The sequence below is a fragment of the Malania oleifera genome, chromosome 12, assembly GCF_029873635.1.
Source record: "Malania oleifera isolate guangnan ecotype guangnan chromosome 12, ASM2987363v1, whole genome shotgun sequence".
Lineage (NCBI taxonomy): Eukaryota > Viridiplantae > Streptophyta > Magnoliopsida > Santalales > Ximeniaceae > Malania > Malania oleifera.
Window position 1 is genome coordinate 66,083,618 of NC_080428.1, and position 23,853 is coordinate 66,107,470.

The following is a 23,853-nucleotide window of genomic DNA, read 5'->3' on the forward strand; positions in this document are numbered from 1 at the left end:
TAACAAAAATCTTTACTTAAATTGTAACAGCAAAATCCTGACATTTGGGGCTCATGTGCAAAAAGACATCTACAAAAATGTTAAAGGCCAATGATTTCTCTGCAAACTCAATGGGGTGGATAATGCCATTGTAATATAAAGATTTGATTTAGAAGTACCAACTAAAAGACACAAGCTATGTACAAAGCAACCCCCGCAAACTACAAACAGTTCCGGACCAAAATGAGGAAGATGCACACTTAGTTGTCTCCACTGCAGTCTTGGAGCTTCACTAGAATAGGGTGCAATCAATTGGCTGGACCGCTTTGTTCACCAGTGTTTCCCCTCTGCCCGCTGCAACAATAGAAGTGTGGCAGCTTAACTCTTCCGCAACTCCTATAAAATGAAGTAGGTTATGCAAAAGCATATATATTGTGGAAACATGGCCACAAATAGAATATGATCCATAAAAAAGGGTTAGTTGCTGGAGTCAGTTTACGAAAAGGAATTTAATATCCCTGATACAATTTTGAAAATAATTGCCATATTTGATTATACATCCATGGGTTCTGCTCGCTGCCCAGCTAGCTGGTCCAAGACTTGATTTTGTGTGCTGTATGTGTGCATATGCAAGCATGATTGTGCTTGTGATTTGGTTATGGAATGCGTCACAGTTTTTTCTTTTTCTAAGGAGATGGACATTCCATGTTTGGACAGGCAAAAATATGAAATCATTCAATCCACATATACAAATTACAAACTATTTGCCCTAAGTAGTACTTCCTCTTGCTTTTCAAAGCATGTAAAATGAATCATCTACAAAAGGAAAAGGAATGCACAACGCATTAATTGCATAGTGTATTGGTCTTGGCACAACTCTAGTGTAAGTATTTTCCCCTTTGGCCTATTGGCCTCATGGTTCTGTCCTATAAAAGACACCTCACATAATTGGAGCATGGATCAACCTTATAGGCTAAAGATCTCCCTAATATACATCTAATGTAATATTGTGATATGCTCTTCCATCCAATTTATGGCATCCTTCTCAATGTGACTCGCACCTCTGTGTATCTATCCACATGATAGTCCCCTTAGGGTGGCTCTGGTATCAAATGTTACAGTCTCAAAAGGCGTCTCACATATTTTTGAGTCCAAACCAACCTTATAAGCCAAGATATTCCTAGTCAACATCCAATACAAGACCATGACACACAGCATGTAATGGATCATGTGAGATTATATAAGAGCACACACTATCCTTGTGAAGGAACTCTGCCATTTCTCTTAATTCTTTTTTTATTTTTGGGTTTGGAAAAGGAGGGTTTACAATGGTGCGAAGAATCTCCATAGATTTTTGTCTTCAAATGCCTCATACTGGACAACAGGACTGAATCAAATGTTGCCAGTCAAACAAAAGAAAATTCAAGGATGCTCCAGGCTAAAATGATAGTGGATTTACTCCAAAAGATGAACTTCTACTGTTACAGAAATCCTGAATTGCCCAAAACCATTCATAAATTCAATTGTCCAGCAAGAATTATTTTTTCCAGGATAGCAAACCAAAATTAAACATTATACAGAAAGGACAGAGACTAAACAGCATGCAAAAATGATTCAGACGTTCATCTAGTCACTGACAACGCCATCAAAAGAATTCAACAGACAATCAATTGACTACATTTTGATTTCCAAGTAAAGCATAAACATGTTGTAATAAATTATTGATTGGCATACTTGCACCGGATTATCACTGGAACAGGTTTCAAAGCCTTTGGTCCATTTCTTATGCCTCTCTTGTGGGGAGAAACCTACATGATGGATAAATCTTTATTAGAATCCAGAGAAAATTCATGATTCATTTAAAATCTCTACAGTTTAAGCTGTATGCAACAATAAACACCCTTTGAAAAAAGAGGCTTTAAACTGATCTGAGTAATATAATAATCGATGACCAGCAGAAGGCAATTAATTATATTGCTTTATAGATGGTTGACACTTGACAGTGAAGAATAACATAGCAATGCCACAAACAAAATGATAAAGCAAAAATCATTACTTGTCAAATGAAGAAAGGAATATTAGCCAGCAAAAGAGAGAAGGGAAACAATAAAGAAACAAATGCCCCACATAACGCAGAAAGGAAAATTTGAACTGAAGTTGTCAGTCACCATTCCTCAGAAGAAAAGACACTAAGTTGTACTGGTTTCACCGTACAATTTTATAATTTTTCCTTAGCATCCATCTTACATGCATGACCCAAGAATAACAATATAGTCATAGAACGGAAAGTATTGTAAGCACTCTAAGTCTTAGCTATAGGTAAATAAAGTTAAAAATAGTGTATGGCAATAATAAAAAATAATTATGGATTTAATCAATAATATTCTCAGAAGAATTTATAATAATAATAATAATAATACATCATTATAATATAATCCTTCCTGTACAGGGTGCTCTACAACCCTCAAAGGGGAAACAAATCTCTATAATCCCACCCTTTAAAAAGTACCAAAAGCAACTCCAACCCCAGCCTCCCATTTAGGGCTGGGAGCCAAACCACTAGGCAACTGGTCAGATTTACTAATTATAATATTCTGTTATTTATACATATAATATGTGTTAGTATGTCTAAATATAATAAAATTACCATAAAATTATATGTATAATCATATTATAGTCTTATACAAATATAACATAGTAATGCACAAAAATATTCATTTTAATACTATCATATTATGTAAAATTCTAATAGGTTTATCAAAGTATGTGGGTTGAGGAATATTTCTTCTCATGTACAATACCTTTTTTTTTTGGATAACTAGGTGACTCCAGCCACCATTGCACCACTTTGGACGCTATGGTGCGGCACCAAACACCGGGGGGAGGGGGGTGAAAGCTACCCGTCCATTGACGCTCCCCTGGTAATTCACCGACGTAATGCCCCAAGGGTGAATCGAACCTGTGACCTTGGGGTCACCAAATTCACAAGTCACTCTTGTTTAGAAAGGTTTTTGTTTTGTAGTACACGTGGTTAATTTCCTAATCTTTCACCAGCCATTAATCTATATGGATGTCAGATATTTTCCCTAGATTGTTAGAGTCTAGCAAGGTTAAGTTGGATCTCATTCCCTTTCAGTTTGAAAATATGCGGCCTGATCATCATTCCTTTAACTCTTTAGTCAATAATACTTGAAGAGCACATTATATAGGGATTGGGAAGGCTCTAAGTTTGTGAAAAGGATTGAGTGTCAAAGGGGTGTTGAAGAAGCAGAATATTTAAGTTTTGGGGGTATCAGGGCTAAGTAAACTAGCATTTTATATGAGCTTCAAATTTTGGATAGAAAAGAGGAAGAAAGAAAACTTTTGGATTGTGAAGCAGCTAAGCAGTTTCTTTGAAAAATGAGTTTGAGGAGGTGACTCGGTAGTGAGGAGTTGGAGATAGAAGACAATTCAAATTGGTTAGGAAGAGTGATAGCAATTCATTTTTTTTTTCATAGGTTAGCCAAAAGCAACACAGGACGAAACTTGATAGGGGAATTGGAACCCATGAAGGGGCGTGAGGTGATTTATGATCTTTTTTTATCAATAATAAGATCATGACATTTTCACATATTTTATTGAAGAGGATTTTTTTAGGCCTATGTTTGAGGGTTTGGAATGAAACCCTACTTCTAGTGCCTAGGTAACTTGGTTAGAAAGGACTTTTGAAGAGAATGAAGTGAGGGCTGTTGTGTTTGGGATGGAAAGCCATAAAGGGTCGGGGCCCTAGATGGTTTTAATATGGCTTTTTTATCAGGGTTGTTGTGATTAAGAAAGGAAATGATTTTTGAAGGCTCGAGTAACTTTAACGGTGTTTTGGGAAAAAAAAAGTATTAATTTGAATTTCGTTACTATGGTGGCTAAGAAGAGTCTGTCTATTAATGTTGCTGATCTAACCTTCCATTCTAGTAACTAGTGTGTATAAGATTACTGCAAAGGTTTTTGCAAGTTGAGTTGTCTGTTAGGAGATACTATTTCTCAAGCCCAGGATGCTAGCCTAGGAGCTAATGAGGTTGTTGAGGATATTCATTGGAGGAAAGAGAAATGGGCTATGCTTAAACTGGAGTTTGAAAAGTATTATGATCAGATTAGATGGATCTTTTTTAATAAGATCTTTGCCAAGAAGGGCTTTGATGAGAGGAGGTGAGTTGGATGAGGGGATGTAATGCATCTTTTTTGGGCATCATGAAATATAAATGAGAACCCAAATCACAATCCAGGGCATCAAAGGGTGTTCTGCAAGGAGATGTGCCATCTCCGTTTCTGTTTGTTCTTGGTGTAGATGTCTTGAGTAAATGGTAGATAGGGCTGTGGCCAGTGGATAGAGGTTTTGTAAGAGGAATTGGAATGAGGAATAAAGGGGTTGTTACGACTCAAGAGACTAATTTTTTCTTAGGTGATCAGAGTGTCCTATTTCAATGTTCTAACTGTTTTTACATCTTTTTAGGGGGCTTCTTGTTTAGCCTTAATCCCAATTCTAATAGATCTTTGGAGTTGGCTTCTTAAAAGAGTGGTATATTAGAGAGGCCTTTGATGTTAAAGTGGCCTTTGACTTAAGTCCGTTGATTTTCAGAATCCAGTATAAGAGAATGTTTCAAAGCATCTAGATGGGTGGAAGGGTTCTTTCTTTTCTTTAACGGTCATATCACCCTCTTTCATCCTAGAGTTATTTTTATATTTTTAGTATTCTAATAGTGGTAGCTCCTAAAATTCAGAAATTTTTATTGATTTCCTCTTTGGTTTGACTTGGGAAAGAGGGATCATTTGGTTATTTATAAGATTGTCAGGTCTAAGAAGGAAGAGAGTATTGAGTCTTGGTAAGTCTAAAAACACCGCTTTGATGGATAAGTGGCTTTGGCAGTTTCACTCGGAAGAGAACTCGCTTTGGCACAACGTTATTAAAAGTAAATTTGGCATGACGATAAATGGGTGGGATGCAAATTAGGGAATAAGATGTTCTTTTGAGAGCCACTGGAGGTGTATTTCACAGATCCATTCTCTCTTTATCCCTTCTACCAAATTTATTGGGGTTAATGATTGTTCTCGTATTTGCTTTTGGGAAGACATTTGATTGGTGATTCTGCAATTTTCATTTCTTTTCCTGGTTTGTACAGCCATTCTTTGGGGCATGTTGAGTAATTGGGTAAAATGGAAGACCTAAAACCAATGAATTTATTTTTAGGCATATATATCATATGCTCCTAGCTTGTTACAAATGAATTTCACACGAGCACCTCCCAAGGCTTTAGTGAACAAATCAATAAACTGAAACTCAGACTTCACATGAGAGATCGTAATGAGCTTCTATACAAATTTCTCTCAAATGAAGTGGCAATCAACTACAATGTGCTTTGACAGCTCATGGAAGACAAGGTTGGAGGCAATATGAATAGTAGCTCGATTATTACACATTAACTCCATAGGCTGAGAATGTAGAAAACCTATTCTTTCAACATGTTCTTTATCCAAACAAGTTCATTTGTAGTGTGCGTCATAGCCCTATACTCTGACTCAACACTCGACCTGGCAACCACAATTTGTTTCTAACATTTCCAAGACACCAAATTACCACCGACAAAGATACAATATCCAGTTATGGATCTTCAATCAGAAGGTGATTCGGCCCAATCTACATCTATATATCCCTAACTATGAGTGTAACACCAATCCTGATATAAGAGACCTTTTAGTTATCTTAAAATGCAACTTACTACATCCCAGTGACTTGTTCTCAGGAATCGAGCAACTAACTCACAACACTTGCTGCAAAGGATATATCTAGTCGAATGACTGTGAGATAATTCAACTTTCCAACAAGTCTCCAGTATCGACCTAGGTTAGGCAACAAATCACCTATATCTGGCATTAACTTACTATTAGGATCCATGGATGTATCAATAGGTTTGGATCCCAACAGCCCCATCTCATCTAAAAGATCAAGAACATACTTCCTTTGTGACAAGACAATTCCCGTATGAGATCTCAATACTACTATACCCATGAAGTACTTCAATGGTCCCAAGTCTTTGATCTGAAACTTACTCTGTAGAAAAGGCTTTAGGTCCTAGATGCCACAATCATCATGACCAGTGATCACAATGTCATCCACATATACAATAAGCAAAATAATGTCCAATGGAGTTTGAAGATAAAATACAAAGTGATCTATTGCACACGGATGGAGGCCAAACTCAAGTACTACAACACTAAAACGGCCAAACCATGCTCTTGGAGATTGTTTTAATCCATACAATGACTTCTTGAGCCGACATACTAAGCCTGACTTCCCCCGAGCAACAAACTCAAGGGGTTGCTCCATATATACCTCCTCATGAAGATAACCATGTAGGAAAGCATTCTTCACATCTAGCTGATGTAGAGGCCAACGAAAAGTGGTGGCTAAAGAAATGAACAAACGTACTAAGGCAAGTTTAGCAACCGGGGAGAATGTGTTTGAATAATCCAAACCATATGAATATGTAGGAGAATTTGGCAGAGATACTAGATTTAGATCTAGAAGGCAAGGCAGAGGAAGGGACTCGTCAAGGTCAACAGAACTCAAGGAATCAGAGTAGTATGGTGTAGACTCAAAAAAGGTGACATCAGCAGAGAAAAAGAATCGATGTAAAGTAGAACTATAACATCGATATCCCTTTTGAGTATAGGAATAGCCCAGAAAAATACATTTGACAGCATAAGGATCCAACTTCTCCATTCCTAGAGATAACTAACGGACAATGGACACACGACCAATGAACCAAATATACGAGAAAGAGAGAACAAAGGAGCCTTAAGAAAGATAACATTATATGGGATTTTACCACCAAGGACAAAGGATGGCATTTTAGTGATGAGGGAGCAAACTGTGAGCACAGCATCACTCCAAAAGACTTTGGGAACATTCATTTGATACAACAGGGTATGAGTGTCTTCCAAAATATGTCTGTTTTTCTGCTCTGCAACTCCATTTTTTTGTGGAGTGTGAGCACAAGAGAACTGATGAATCATATCAGAGTTAGTCATATAAGTACTGAATTGGGTACTGAAGTACCCCTTAGCATTATCACCATTAAGTATCCTAACTGGCATGTCAAATTGAATCTTTATTTGGGAACAAAAAGCACAAAAGATATCAAACAAATCGAAACGATCTTTCATTAAATATAACCAAGTCATCCTAAAGTAGTCATCAACAAATGTAATTAAGTACCAAAACCCCGACTTTGATGTCACACAATTAGGACCCCAAATATCAAAATGGACAAGCATGAAAGAACTAACCACCAATTTATCGACTCGAGGAACAAAATGAACACGACGATGCTTGCCCAATTGAAAGGACCCACACTCAAGATTAGACACATAACTCAATATAGGAGCTAGTTGTTTCAACTTGTCCAAGGACGGATGACCAAGTGACAATGGATTTAAAAAGGTGTAGCTGCGATTGTGCAGGCAATGGGTGGAGAAGGCGACTCGAAGTAGTGAAGTCAATGAGCCTCATGTTTTGTGCCAATTATCTTTCCCATCTTCAAATCCTAAATAATCACAGATTCAGGAAGGAATGTGATGGAACAATTTAGTGACTTTGTAAGCTTACTAACTGACATATGATTGAAAGGAGATTTAGGAATGTATAAAGCAAAAGAAAGAAAGATGGAAGGAGTAGGATTACTGTTCCTATCCAGAAATATTGGACCCATCAGCAAAGGTAACTTGAGGGCAATTTTTAGGATATTGGAGATCAAAAAAGAAGTTGGTTGCACCTACTATACGAAGGCAGCAGAATCAATAATCCAAGGACTAGTAAGAAGGATACCAGATGACAAGTAGACTGTAGGACTACCTTTCTGGGCAAAAGAAGCAATGTGATAAGATGCTTGTTGAAACAATTGATACTGTAAAAACCTTGAATACTCCTCCTCTGATATAGTCACAATACGCAGTTCACTCAAACAAGCAACTAACGAAGGAATCATACTTCTGGGATTTGCAAACACCATCCCAACATTCACAAACTCAAACCAATGATCATAAGATTAATTGCTGGAACAATTGGAACAACCACAAACAAGGTGACCCACCATTAACAAGCCACAGATAAATTAGTACAAGGTTGCCATAGCACTAATAACCTCACACGCAGCCCCAAGAAAGCAACACTCTGCACTGGAACAATTGGAGAGGTGAACCACTGAAACTACCATGAACAAATTGCCAACAACCTCAGATGCAGCCCCAAGAAAGTAACACTGCCACAGCCTCACACGAAAAAAAAAAAGCTTATGAGCACTGTCACTGCCCCAAGAAGGTCACCAATGACCGTTATTAACACCGAACAAAAATTAACGAATTACCATGAGTGCATTGTCACAACAAAAATAGGATTTTGAAGCAAAAACACACGCCTAACAGCTTAATATTTTGGTATATGGAAGGAATTAGAATAGTAAATAAAAAAAAAAAACAAATTACACAGAAAATCCCACTGTTTCAGACCCAATAAACTCATTAACAATTGATAAACAGCTCCACGAAGCATCAAACAACCATTCCTTGGGTGCCGCACTGCCACAGACAAGGTGAACAACTCACCAACAGATATAGCACTGCCACAGCCTCACAACTGAACATAAAAATGCTGCCATAGCTCCAAAAAAACTCACAAAGAAGCCTTCACAAGCCTTGAAATGGAATGCTGCGAGTGAATAGTTGGAAAAGGTTGAACTTTTCAGCAAAAAAACTGACCTAACAGTTTGATAATATAGTCTAGTGAAGAAATCAGAGCATGGCAGAGAAAAAAAAAGGTGGCCGAAAATTCACTCACTGCCGGCGCATGGGGTTGGCCCTGCTGGCATTTGGCTGGCACGTAGGGGCTCCTCCTGCAATGGGTTTTTGTGGGGTGAGTCGTCGAGGGGGTCTGTTTATGGGTTTACGGTTGGTTTTGTGAAATAATATGGGATGGAGGTGAATCTAGGAAGGACTGTTGTGGGAATGGTGTTTTCCAGCGACTGCTGAGAAGAGTAAGGTTTAGTTTGGATCAAGCACTGACACCATGTTGAGTACTTGGGTAAAATGGAAGACCTAAAACCAATGATAGGTCTCTCCCTCTATTTATAATATATGTATGTACAACAGGAATGACCATAATACCCTAACTAACTCACACTTATTAATAACAAAACTCTTAACACATAATAATAATAATGCTAAAAGACTAAATAACCATTAACAGTGCATAATGGAGCTATTTCTACCTTCATGATCACTAATGGGTATAGTAGCTCTTAGGATTCCCATTTTCATAGGTCACTTAATATGATAGGGAGGTGGGGGAGCTCCTTTCTTTGTTGTTGTTAGAGGGCTGTCATCCTTTGAGCAGAAAGCACATTCAATCATGGGTTTCAAATTATTTTGAAGTTTAGTCTTGTAAATCTCTTTTCCAGCATTTGATTGGTGCTAACCTGCCTTTTGTTTATTCCAAGTATTTGTAAGGCTAAAATTCCCTCTAAGATTAAGGTTCTTATTTGGTCGATTGTTCTTAACTTCTTACTAGAGTTAAGAACAACAATCTGTAGCATTAAGACGGTAGGAGGACTTCAAAAACTTATCTCTAGATATATGTACTTCATGTTTTAACACTTCAGATCAGAATCTGTTTCTAATCTCTTCTTCTTCATCTTCTTCTTCTTTTGCATAGTTCTTTCTCATAGAAACTAAGTTGTTTGGTAATTTGGTTTATTTGGAGAGAAAACTTTTGTCCAGAATCAATGGAGGATTTTTTGGCCATTTCCTATAGAGGATTTGATAGGAGTAAACAAGGATTGCCTTTGTGGAGATGAAAGATTTTTCAATTTGGGGGCAATTTGGTTGGAAGGGATATCTTCGAGAGGGAGAAGATGAGATGTCCTTAATTCTAGGATATGATTCATTATATGACTCGCTTTAGTCTTTTGATTCAAGGAGTTTGTTCATCAAATCTATAGCGAGATTGGCAAGATTTGTCATTTTGATTGTAGTATTTTATTTCTTATTTCTTTTCTTCAGAGGAGGATTTTCTCATATTTTTTTGTACATTCTTTATTCTTTAATAAAATCTCTTCCGTTACAAAGAAGTTTAATTATGTTATCATATTTTAATATAATCATATTACATAATTATAATATAATAACATTATCTCCTCGATCTAGGAAAAGAAGCAAGACCTTGAGAAGATCCATGTTGGAGACTACTTAAGAAGAATTGGATGGATAATTGTTGGGTTTAATTTAATTAGTATAGTATTATGTGTGTTTTGGGGGCTTGTTTGTAATATTTGTGTAAAGTAGGGGTTTGTTTGTGATATTTGTAGTAGGGGTTTGTTTGTAATTCATGTAATTTTAGGGGTATGTGGGTAATTTTATGTGTTTAGGCTTTCTTATAAACAGCGTGTGAAAGCCATGATGTAGGCAGTTATTGATGAATTTGAATTGGAATTGAACTAAAGTTCTCCCCTGGTATCTCCTCTCTCCTCCCTTCCCTTCCCTTCCCTTCCCTTCCTCTCTTCTATTCCTTCTAAATTCTCCCATGGCTGCAGAACCTTGATGCTGTCCCTGCATCACTCCTATTCTCAATATTACAATAATTTTAATTATAATCACAATAATGTGAAATATATTATGATATGGCATAATATATCAACATAATACAATATTAGCCTATTATTGTATTATAATATAATATAAGTACACAGTATAAGTCCTTATTATAAGTGATTGAGAAATACAGCGTCTGTTTCACATGCTAAGGGTGATCAGACTTCACTAAGCACCTTACTTCTCATGCTTTGATGCAACAAAAAAATATGGGAGTAGACACAGGAAGGGGAAGGTCCATAGCCCAAGTGCACTAACAAGGAAGTCCATTGCCCAAGCGCAACAGGCAGAGCTGGCCAATGTGAATGGACTAGAGATGGGTGGTCTAGCACTGGCCAACTCAAGCTAAGGCATGTTTAACAAGAAAATTCCACTTGTTTTTATCATGTTCACAGTAGACGGCAAATTAACTAGATGTTATGATTGTCATAACCAATTAGTCCAGTCCATGCAAAACCTTTGGCTGCAAAACAAACACACCAAGTACTTATTTAACTTGTACCAAAGGAGGCTAAACAGTACATCCTTTTGTGATGTTGTTACGCACAATGATTAGTTAGTTCTAAATATTCAACTTTTTTTATAAATTAATAAGAACACAAGTTAGTTAATGATATAACTTCAAACTTTGTTACAGATGATGTAAAAGTTTTAGTAGTAGCATTGTACATCTCCCATGGGATTCTAATTTCTAAATAACAAACATTTTATCATAATTGTAAAATATTACTTGAAATAGGGAATTTAAAAAAATTAAAAATATATATACAAAGGTAACTACTCAGGAAATTACCAGAGAAACAGTCAAAGAATTCAATTTTTCAGCCAAACTATCAAAATTGTAACTAGCTTCTTTCATACTTCAAAAACTTGCAAAATCTATAATCTATCAGACAACACCCCATGGATCTTGCTTTCAGACTAAAAATTCTTAATTCATATTAAATCCACAGAAGCATTTTCTTTAGTAGGCATTGTGCTACCTAACCCACCCCTCTATCCCCCTTCCAACATTTCAACTACAGGAGTCCCATAGGCAGGACTCTTGAACCAATCTACTTATAAGAAAAGTTTTATCTTCTAAGCATCAGAAATCTTCCTACTCAAGTGTTCCTACAACTAGGAAACAAATAAAGAAACCCAATAGTTTAAAAACTAGACATAAGGAGTGAGGTAAACAGGAAATAAAGAGGTATTGATTGTTGGTCCCAAGGTTTCATAAACTTGGTTTTGATGATAACAAAATTTGGACTAATGGCTCTGTTTTAAAGTTCTGTTTCAACAGGTTTCAAGCCATTATAAGTGGAGAAGTTGAGACAGCTTGAAGATTTGCTCAAGTTGTATTGTATATTTGTTCAGTTGTACTATTGTTTCTCTTAGTTGTATTCTCCATGTTGTAACCTGTAAACTTCTGAGAATACGCAGATCATTGCACAAAAGAATTTAAACTAGAAAAAATTCACAGAAAAGAGGATTGTTTGGGGCTGTGGCTGTCAACCAGCAATTGACTAGCCTAGGCAGAATACCCAGGTGGTTGAATGCCTGGCAGGTCAACAGACCTATGCAGAAAGCTCGAGCAGTCAACTGGCCCCAAAGAACGATCAACCGTTCTTACTTTTCAGAGACTCCAAGGATCAATTTGTTCTAATGTCTAATGCCCAGTCGACTGGCCTCTGAGATAGGTCGATTTATTTGAGCAAAGAACTAACTCTAACAGGCAAAAAACAGCTAGCTTGACTCCAAACTCTATATAAATATGCCCTCTAAAGTCTATGAAACATGAGAAAAGCTTTCTATATTGAATTTCCGAGTGCTCAAAACTCTCTCCTCTCTCATTTAATCTCTTCGTGCTTTAACTTGCTCCTTTTGTGCTCTCTCTTAAAAATCACTCTTAACCATTGCTTATTCTTTGAGAGTTATCAAGCTTGTGCTATCATTAGTATATCCATCCTCGTTGGGATAATTTCTATTGTAACCAAATCTTGTAATCGATGTCCAAGGCAAGGGGTGTACTTAGTGACCTTGCCTCTGTTAAAGCAAGGGGATTAGTGGAACCTCAAAGTAGTTGCCCTTGAGAGAATGGACGCAGCCGGAGATGAACTACTATAAACAGCATTTGCATCTTTGTTCCCTACTCTCTTTATTTAATTGCTTCAAATAATTTGTGTGGTTTGCTTGTATTGCTTGAACTTGTTTTAACTTTGGTAATCAAGAAATTTCCCCCCCCCCCCCCCAACCTCTTAGGTTGCCACTTGAGCCAACATTGATACCTAAAGCATATGCCCACAAGGTTGCCACTTGAGCCAACATTGATACCTACGAGCATATGCCTGCACACATAAGAGTGAGGCCATAAAAGGGCACATTCAAATGATAACCATAAGTATATCTTTTTTCTTTTTTTCTTTTTGGGATAACAAACATATATTAATAGAGAACAAGAAAAGTACAATAAGAGGAGAACAAGATGTCCTACAAAGAGCAAATGGAAAAAACCAGAAAACTACAATAATGCTGCCCTCCAATTCATAACAAGATTGGGCAGCAACAAACCAAAATAAAAAACAAAAAATGGGCCAAGAAAGAAACCTAGAGAACATTGCTCTATTCCACAACAAACTAGGGGAGGTTCTATGATCCTTGAAAATTCTTGCATTTCTCTCGATCCAAACATTCCACAAATAGCAAACAGCACACTGCGCTGTAAAGCTGCTCCCTTCCTACTCTAGCTGAAACCCCAATATCTCACAAGAAAATAATCGCCCACAGTCAAGGTTGCACCCAAGCTTCAGCAAAACAAAGTGCAACCTCTTATGCACATATAACACATAAAGCATGACATCATCCAAATTCCAAAAAATTTCTGCCTCACACATCTTTCGAAGCCACATTTCAGTTAAAACTAGTTTTGAGATGGAAGATTGATATGTGATTCACTTGTGTGAGAAAATGATTCTCCAGAAGCATGATCCATCCACCCAAAGAAAACAAATACAATTACCAAGTAGAAGAATGAACTGAATCTCAACGAGTAATAATAAATTAACAAGGTGTACCAAGCTTCTTATGGTCAGCACCCAGCTGACATTGCAAAATCAGTCGCATGATTCTTACAAATCTATTCAAAATCATCCTCAAATAATTCCTGCATATTACAAAACCAACTAGACGAATCCCCAGATCATGTTCCAATGTTCCCCAGGCTAAGATTTGTTTTTGAAAAAGAAGATGGTTCATTAAAGGAGGACAACGTTGGATTAATGGTAAGGTTGCCCCTTTGTGACCTGTTGCTCAGGGGTTTGAGTCCAAGGAAACAGCCTCTCAACATAAAAACATGGGTAAGGTTGTGTAAACTGTGAATACCCTCCCCCTACCCTCACAAAGCAAGGAGCCTTTGTGACCCGGGGATGCCCTTTTTTCATTGAAGGAGAAAGAATGTACAAAAACAGAATTAGAAATCCTTCAATTGAGAGAGTACAAAAAAAAAATATTAAAAGACAATCAAAATACACAGCCTGCCAATCTTACTATGAGAAGCAACACCCCTTCACAGAAGCCCCAAGCCAACCCAAATAATGGATCCTGACCCTGAGCAAATAACACTTCATCCTACTCCCCCGTAAGAACAAGTGTGAACCTACAAAACCACAAAAATCCCACATCTCAGTAAAGCTGAGCCATCTCAACTCCTTCCTAAACTTGTAAAAGAAACAGCCAACAACTTCACTGACTCCAAATATACCAAGTCCTCTTCAAACAAACCAAAGAACATGTTCCACCCTCCAAGGGAACGAGCAACACCAAAAAAAAAAAAAAGGAGACAATAAAATAAGATGAGCAACGGAGTCTAAACCATCAAAACGTAAAGAATACACATCTAGAGATAAAGCCTTAAAATAGAAGCCTCGTACTCTGCAATAGATTGAAGGTGTCAACTCAATTAAGATAAGCAACAAAATAAAAGCCTTGATCTTCGATGGCAAACTTTGGCCTTCCAAATACTATGATGATGCAAGAAGGACATGCTAGCATGAATCGAATGCGCAAAAAAAGAATTAACAAGATTAAACTCCTAAATAATCTAAAACCCACAATCATATGTCCCTTGTTAGAAAGACAACAACTCTTCAACAGCAACAAAAAAGAGAGCTCCTAAACCTCTTTATCATCAAGTGACCTACCAAAATGGAAATTCCAAGAGATACAATACCCATTACAGATCAAAAAAAGGAAGATATGACTTCATCCATTATACACTAATAAAAGACAATACAAACAGGGAAAGGAAATTTGAAAAAAAAATGAAATATTCAACCAAATATCTTCCCAAAGGCAAATACATCTATAAAAAATACACCTCCAAGGACTCTCAAAAAGAACACCGTATTCCATTTAGCATCCCATCTATTTTTTACCAGTATGCAGACGTGCTTATAATGACTTTGTGCCAAACAAATCTTCCAAAAGGGAAACCTGCCAAAGCTATTTACCCATTAAAGTGGTGTTTCTAGACACCAACTTACCACGACTGAAAACCCCCTTCCTCCTTAGAGATACAAACAACCTCCCAATTAACCAATTGATCCCTCTTCTCTTGAACAAACCAGCGGAAATCTCCCAAGATCCTCTCAATCTTACTGGTTACACCCATTGGATAAAAATGGACAAATAATAAAGAAGGATGCTAGAAAAACAAGCCTGAATAAGTGTGATACACTCATCAAAAGAAAATAACACCCTTCCATCCATCTAGACACTTGGAAATCTTCTCGACGCTAGATCCCAAAACCTAAAAAACCACGGATTACCACCCAAAGGAACCAATAAATACATCAAAGACCACTATAAAATACTTCACCTTGCTAGAGCACAATTCCAAATCTATTAGAATTAAGATTAGTACTTGCAATACTACTTTTTCCCAAATTTATTTTTATATATGAAAACTGAAAGGCTCTCAAAGTGTTGCAAAATAGTAAGCACATTCAAAAATGACTATGTATGATTGGCTAAGGAAAAAAAAATGGTATTCGTACATGACCAGCCACATAATCTCACCCCCAATCCCTCACACAAAACTACTTGTCAAAGCCTACAACAAGCATACACGAAGGAGAATGCGGATCCCCTTGCCTAACAACCCTCAAAGTCATAAACCACACCTTAGATTCTCCATTAATGATAATAGAAAATGATGCATTAGACAGGAATTCTCTCATGACTCATCCAAGATCTCAACCTCCCACCAAAACCCTTTCTAAATCTAATCCAAAATTTTTCAACAAACCCAATCATAAGCCTCCGTTCCTTTCTGCCAACAAACATCTTCCACAACCTCATTAGCTACTAGAATAGCATCAACAATTTGTCTATCCCCAACAAAAGCACTCTGGTACTAAGAAATAGTATCTCCTAACGCAAAATTCAACCTATTAGCTAGAACGTAGAAAAAAATATATACACATTGGTCACAAGCTCTAATAGGTTGAAATCAGCAACCTTAATATATTGACTCTTATTTGGTACCGAAGTGATGAAAGTAGAATTAATTTTTTTGTTTATAACAAAAGAAAATATATTAGATAAAGAGAAAAAAATCTATAACATGTGGGGGCAATGAGTCCACTAAGTAAAGGAAAAAAGAAAAAGATTAAAAAAGTACACAAAAAAAAAAAACAAAGCTCACAATATAAAACTAAACAATATTAGCCCCCATTTAGAATGTCTTAGAAAATAAGTACTTTTTCAGATAAATAGTTTTTATAAGTACTTGTGTCAATAAGTAGTGTTAAGTTTACACTAAATAAGTACTTTTCTAAAAAACCTTTTTTAGAAAATAAGTATTTTCTAAAAAGATGTTTTTCTAAAGTGGTTCCAAATGATCCATGTCAAGGAACCCCCTTTTCAAACCCTTTCCATCATGGTTTACCAAACTCTTCAAATTTGCTAATTTCCTTTGTCCCTTGATCTTCCAACTTTTTCCCTCCAATGTCACTCAATTTTAAATCCATTTTATCCAAAAGATTTTGCACTTCTAAGTGCTACTAAGTCCTTCTATGGAATCTCCACCACGGGTGTAGGCAAAATTCCATCCCTACGGCCTACGTTGTAATGTTGGATTAATGTTTTTGCCCACAACCACATTAAAGCACTCATTGAAAATCTTCAAAAAATATTCCATAACCATATCCCAACAATCATGATAAAATGCCATATTTAAACCATCCAAGCCCCGAGACTTATCCCTCGCCAACAATCACAAGGGCTCTCACTTTCTCTCCTCAAAACGCCCTTGCAATCACTTCATTTGATCATTAGATATAGGATCCCAGTCTAAACCCTCAAACAAAGGCCTACAACCATCCTCCTCAGCAAATACAACCATCCTCCTCAGCAAATAGATTTGAAAAGAAAAACATAAATTCATAAGCATAAGGCTATGAATCAAAGTTTATTTCAATTCCTGTTTAATTACACCAGCAGCATAATTCAAAAACATAAAACCACCTATATTTAGGTGCACAAAACAGAAGCCTATATGACTTCTACAACCTAAAGACTATTGGTTCAACCTTAAACCAAAACCGACCCAAACAACCTTAAACCTTAAAACAACTACACAAACAACACATCAACACACCATCAGTAATTCAAACCCAAATCTCCAAACATCATGGCAACACCATTTATTCGTTCATTTATTTATTTGTTTTTTGATAAATCCTGACAAAATTTCATTGATTATGCAGCAGAACATGATGGGAATAATAATAAACCAAAAAAAAAAGGATGAGCCTTCTAGAACCAAAGAACAACAAAAGGTGCAGCAGCAGAAATCACCTTCTTCTTGGGGACGGCCATAAGTTCCATTGATCCACCAAAGGAGAATCTCGGGAGTTCAAGATTGTTCTTTGAGTTTGGGTCAAACTCAGGCAAAACCAACGGTGGCGATACGGCCGTATGGCCTATGATCCCATCAGGTGTCGCAGGTTGGGCAACCACATGAGTCCACCTTCTCAGCCCTATCCTGCACCACATGTTTGCCCTGGTGCTCTTTAGCATCGCCATTCTCAGCGCCATTGTAACAGCAGAGGGAGGCAACCTTCTCTCTTTCTCTCCCTACGCCAAAACTATGGTGCAATGCAAAGTAAACAAAACCAATGAGTGATTATTAAGCAAGAGAGGCTAAAGCAATCCTGTTTTCAGAGCATAGCAGATATACAGTCCCATGTCAGTCCACCAGAAAATCAGCTGACCCAAGTTTTGACAAGCTCAAGCTTGGAGTGAACATTCCGGATGGAGCTCAAAGTCAGCCTAAACTCAGTTCAGCTTCAAAATTGTATTTTTGAGCTTGGGTAAGTGAGCTTAAAACTCAACTGACTTTCCCATGATATGTTCATGTGATGGACACGTGAAAAAATAAATAAATAAATAAATAAACTAAAAAATAAAATAAAATAAAATAAAAAAGAGATTAATCACTACAAATGTTTAGAAGATCAAATTTAAATTATATATGAATATAAATGAAATGAGCAATTACTCAACAAAACAGCACACAAACGCATGTTCCAACTCCATGATTGATACTAATTAATGTGATGAAAATTAATGAACTGCTTAAAATAATAAGCAAACAAAAGAACCAATATGTCGGAAATATGTTTTTTTTTAGCAGGATAATCAAGATGAAGGCAAAAGAACAGATTAATTGAATATTCCAAATATCTGTTCGTGTTGAACATTAAGGGGAATGTGAGTCTGAGACAGTTCATTTTAATTGAAGATGACGAGAACAAGACTATCAACAACAACAACAACCAAAAAAAATAATAAATAAATAAATACACAGAACTACTATGATTCAGTTCAGTGATCAAAACCAAAAATAAAAATCAGACAGAAAAATTACCAGTGAAGACGCTCAAAGAGAGAGGGGATCTGATCTTGAATCTGGATAAGCTGGGAAAAAATCAGGGAAAGAACATCGAATCCAAATCAAATATAGTCATTTAACAAAAAAAAAAAAATATGCAGATTGTAAATGCATCATACATACAGCGAGACAGATGTTCTAGCGCACGGCGGTCGTGCAGAGGAGGAGGTCGTGGTGGTCAGCCGCGCAGCTGAGAGTAGAAGTGCTCAGTCCCCAACCGCGAAGGCGCACAGTGCATAAAACTACCGAGTTGGGCTTGGGTCTTCTGTTAACTATCATCAAAACGACGTCGTATGATCTTATATGGAGTAGACCTGGCAAAGGAGGTCGTGTCAGATAATTTGTGGCGGATAAGGCGGATTAACGGATGAAGAAATTATAATCCATATTTGACTCGTTTAAGTGGCGGATTAGGTGGTTTCGGGTCGGATAATTTATGGTGGATGGGTGAATCCGTCATTCCCAAATATAATTTTTTAAATAATTTATTTTGTGTCATAATATTTTTAAGTTATATACGACAACTTGCAATTAGTTTGTGTATTAACTTTTTTAATAACTATATCAATCATTCAATCGTTTATACTAATTAACAACTCATGATTCATGTAAGTAAAATTGTAAGCATTAAAACATAATAAATGAATCTCAATCCAACTAAAAATAGAAACTCAAATCGTGTGACTCATTTGAGTCTCTCTAAAATCTAAACATTACAACTGTTCTTAAAGCATGCGAGTTTCTATAAATACAGCTACTTTCAAATCCGGGAAATCTCTCAAAATAGATATTCCCAATTTTCCATATTAAAAATAGGATATTATCGTTCTCTATTCAATGTTATGATGCATTCTTATTTGCATTACTATGATAACATCTTTTAATTTTTTTAAACTATCAATTTCTTATATCATGATTTTATATCCTTAAAATTTGATTGAATGAAAGGTAATCTTAATTCTTAAAAACTATCTCATTATCTCTAGCTCTACCATTAACGAAGCCAAGCAATGCTCAAATTACATATCTCAACTTGCACTGACTTTTTTTTTTCAAATTCACAACAATTAAAATTATAAGTTCGAAGCTCATACTCTTAACCACGATTAAATGTTCTCCCGACATATTTGCTTTTTTTTCAAATAAGTTGTAGAATTATATTTTTAGTGTGAAATTATATTGAATACCATCTAAGTACAAAGCTCGAAATCAACTACCTCAAATACAACTTAAGACAAAAATTTTATGGGCTGATTGGTATTATTGTCAAAAATTACAGAAACGAAATCAAAAATAAAAATTAAAAATCATAAAAATCAAAATCAAAAAACCAAAAACCAACAAACGACTCAAAAGTCAGAACTCATAAGACAAATTTCCCCAAAAGAGAGAGAGTTGAACCTGGTTCCGTGGTTCGTGAAGCTGAAGCAGCAAGTGAGTGATGGGCGGTAGTCGACGACGACAACGACGAAAGTAAAACCCTAAACGAAATTGAATGAGAAGTGAGAACGCAGAGAATGAGAGAAGAATCAAAAGATTCAGATTTCAGACTGTAGAGTGTTGTATGTGCAGTGTAGTGTGTACACAAAGTAAGAGTGTACACTGTAACGACGAGCGACAAGGCGAGGATTGTCACAGATTCACAAGGCTCCGCGAGCAAGCGATGGGCGGTAATCGACGACGGCGACGAAATATTTAAGTATGAAACCCTAAACGAAAGTGAACGGGAACTGAGAAGTGAGAACGCAGAGAATGAAAGAAGAATCAAAAGATTCAGATGTGTGAGACGCGGTCACGTGAGTGTTGTGTGCTGTCTGTGGCCTGTGCTGAGAATCTGGGCCAGGGGGTGTGGGCCGTCTGGCCGCGTGCGCATGGGCACTGGGCAGTTGGCAATGAATTGGATGTGGGTAAGCGGGTTATGAGGCCGTTGGGCTTTATTCGTGAACCATTAATAGGCTTTTAAGCGGGTTGGCGGATATCCATCATATAAACCTGACCCGATCCGTTAAGGGGATGGATATAAAATGGAAAATTATATTGTACTCATTTAACAAACGGTTTGATTATAATCGGTTAAAACCAGTTAGATTTAGTTTGGATTAACGGATTTTTATCTATTTTTCTAGGTTTAATATGGAGTCTGATGGAGACTCGTGAACGAGTCAACTCGCACGCTTTTCAAACAAGCCTCCGAGTTTACTCAGCTAGTCAACTCGTTTAAGCTTGACCAGTTAAGTACTCCCCAATTTGAGGCTTTAGTTAATCAGTTTAAAAAAAAATTTTAACCTTTTTAGGGGAATGCTCAAAGTAGCAAAAGGTTTGAAACTTAAATAGAATACAAATTTTAATAAAACATCTTAAGGATTATAGTTTGTAACTTTCTTATCAAATGTCTCGAGTTTCAATATTTAAAAAGAGTAGAAAGAATATCAAAAATCTAAATTCAATATTGGAAATGAATTTTTTTTAATGTTGTTCAAATTTATTAAGTTTCTTGTTGCAAGGTCTTAAAGGCTCAAACCCAAAAAAAAAAAAAAGGATGAATCTGTTGGATTATCTCACATCGGTTGTAGAAGGGACTGGTGGTCAGTTATTAAGTGTGATGGAAAGTCTAACCACATAAGTTAGCTTTTTGGTTTTGGGGTTGAGAAGGCCCAGACCACCCAACACTATGGTTCAACCATCTCCCCAAGGTGTCGTGCTGGGGAGACTTTGATGCCTTGCCGAGAGAGATCCCAATATGTGAGGGGGAGATTGTTGGGTTATCTCACATCGGTTGTGGAAGGGGTTGGTGGTCAGTTATTAAGTGTGAAGAAAAGTCTCGTCTCATGAGCTAGTTTTTGGGGTTGAGAAGGCCTTAAACCGCCCAATATTGGTATCAAAGTTTGGTTCAACCTCCTCCCTAGTGTTTCGTGCAAGGGGAAACCCTGATACCTTGCCGGGAGAGATCCTGATGTGTGAGGGGAAGATTGTTAGGTTACCCCACATCAGTTGTGAAAGGAGCTGATGGTCAGCTATTAAGTATGAGGGAAAGTGTCACCCCATGAGCTAACTTTTGGGGTTGATGTTGACCCTATGGGTCATTCCCAGTTTTGATAATGACAAATACTCTTGTATTTAATGGTTGTCAAGTTTGTGTTAAGGTTCTTATTAGCAAGTTCATATAATAGCATGCAGCAACTTGAAAAGAAGTGAAGACCTGACATATTCATTATTTGTTTTAATATATTTGGCGTTTGTAATAATTTCATTTCAAAGGTCCGTGATAATTTGCATGTAGGATCTATAAGCTCAAGACCTTAGAGAGACCTTAAGGATCACCCTTCGGTTGGCGTACTTAAAAAGGCCTTCGAAAGACCTTAGGTCCTTAAACAAATGCACAAACAGTCCCCATATCACTTACATAATCAGGGGAATCAATTGGATTAAAAATTGACTAATTAGGCAAAATTTGTGAGAGGTCGGGCGACCGAACCTGTCGTATTCAAAACACTTCAGGCGCCCGAACTACTGGGAAGTCAGCGGGTTGACCTGGTTTCAAGCAACCAAACCATAAATGAGCGTATCATCTCCGAGCAATCGAACTTCTGCGTTCAAAAAGGTCTTGAGCGACCGAACTTGTTAGTTCAGTTGACCGAACTCAGCTTCGAGCACCCAAACCGCGGACAGAAAGTTTCTGTTTTTTGCTTAGCCAACCAACCCTGACTTAGGGCACCCGAACCTTTAAAAATTGATTTTTTAACTGAATCTATTCGGGCACCCGAACCTCAGACTGGGCACCCAAATCTCTCAGGTGAAATTAATTTTTTACTAAAATTAAAAGAGGTAAACTGGGTTAATTTTTCTAAACTTGTTTTAAACTTTTCTAATTATCCCCATTGAGTCCCTAACGGTCAAAAATTACCCCCTGCCTATATATGCATGTTCATTTGCAATAATTAGTAAGCGATTAGCAAATTGATTATGGCCAAAATTCTCTCAAAATCAAAAATCCTTTTTAAGCCCTATTACTCTTAGACACTTATACACTCCATTCTCCTTGATTTTTTAAGTGTTGTGAGTATTTCTAAAGTGTTTGTGCTTAATCTCACTAGCTCATTCTCTCATTTGCTATATTGATTGATTGATTTTTGTTGAGAGTAAAGCTTTAAGTTCTCCCATCATTTTTATTTGATAAATCTTGTGTGGGAAAACTTAGTGGCTTGTAGTTCTTGCATTGTCATTGCAAGTTACCTTAGTCTATATTTTTTGTGTGCAAAAATCATTTTCAAAGCTTGCATTCGAACATCCGTTGTGCTTAGTACATTGAGAACATCTTATCAAGGTTGTTCGAATCTGTAATGACCCGAACAATAATAGTATTTAAATAATGATTAAGAGGGTGGAAAATGGAAACAAGAAGTGTTTGTCGACGAAATTGTAATTGGACTCGTCGACGAGGTGACATGTCTCGTCAATGAGGAAATACTGAGAGAGGTTTTGGGCAGTCTGAATTTTGTCGACGAGGAGTGGGTTTCGTCGATGAAATTATTAAAGGACTCCTCAACGAGATGATGTGGCTTGTCGACGAATCCAGCCCTATAAATAGTGAAAAACTTGGATTTTTCATGAAATTCAGCGCAAAAACTCCCTCTCTCTCCTCCCTTCGGCTCCCTCTCCTTCTCTCTTCGATTTCGAGTCGAATTTCCGTCGGTTCGACGATCTGAAGTCACTACAATGCTCCTGGAGAAGTTCTCTTCATACCTACCGGAGCGGATCGTCAGTGGAGCTAATTTGAAATTCGTCCCTAAGTTGAGGTAAGACTTTATATGCCAAATTTGGTCTTGCCGTAGTTATAAAAAAGGTTATTTACGAAAAAATACTGATGTTTGGTTATGAGGGTTGTCATTTTTAGGGTTTTGATCAGGAAACCCTACGGGTGTTAGACCAGGATATTTTAGGGGTTTTCTCAGTAGCCAGGTAAAAGAATTAACTAAAGCAGTAATTTTTCACGCAAATTACTATTATTTATGAGCAAATTGATTTTCTGAAAAATATGTACGATATTTGAATATTATGGAGTAAATGCATATTTGGGAAAATACTGCTGTTGTATAAGAATTATGATTTTAGAATGAAATGTATGATTTACCCAGTTTGTGTGGCATGAATGTTATTTTTTATGAAAAGTATTATTATATGGAAGATTTTACGAGTAAAGCATGTTTTCAAGAATTATGAAATAACGCAGTACAATATAATTTTGAAAATACATGATAATTGAT

General features: G+C 36.8%; 2 protein-coding genes across 2 annotated transcripts in view; one reads left to right on the forward strand and one right to left on the reverse strand.

The window, feature by feature from the left end:
* On the reverse strand, positions 1-20,484 carry LOC131143762 (uncharacterized). Its single transcript, XM_058092065.1, has 7 exons — positions 20,191-20,484; positions 19,991-20,070; positions 18,713-18,903; positions 18,566-18,615; positions 17,494-17,783; positions 1,714-1,787; positions 1-375 (listed from the first exon to the last, which is right to left on the reverse strand). The coding sequence occupies exons 5-7, from the start codon at positions 17,731-17,733 to the stop codon at positions 288-290; spliced, it is 402 nt and encodes a 133-aa protein (XP_057948048.1). The 5' UTR covers positions 17,734-17,783; positions 18,566-18,615; positions 18,713-18,903; positions 19,991-20,070; positions 20,191-20,484; the 3' UTR covers positions 1-287.
* The window catches only part of LOC131143980 (galactoside 2-alpha-L-fucosyltransferase-like), a 22,273-nt gene continuing 18,786 nt past the window's right edge, over positions 20,367-23,853 (forward strand). The window contains exon 1 of the mRNA XM_058092330.1: positions 20,367-20,504. Coding sequence (XP_057948313.1) covers positions 20,367-20,504 — 138 coding nt within the window. The remainder of the gene's footprint in view (positions 20,505-23,853) is intronic.

What these genes read in the sequence shown, in the direction of transcription:
- LOC131143762 (XM_058092065.1), bottom strand. Translation starts at nt 17,733, where the DNA reads ATGGCGCTGAGAATGGCGATGCTAAAGAGCACCAGGGCAAACATGTGG. An exon ending in TGGCCGTCCCCAAGAAGAAG is followed by an intron (nt 1,788 to 17,493) that starts GTGATTTCTGCT and finishes TCCATCATGTAG; the next exon opens with GTTTCTCCCCACAAGAGAGG. An exon ending in CCAGTGATAATCCGGTGCAA is followed by an intron (nt 376 to 1,713) that starts GTATGCCAATCA and finishes TTCATTTTATAG; the next exon opens with GAGTTGCGGAAGAGTTAAGC.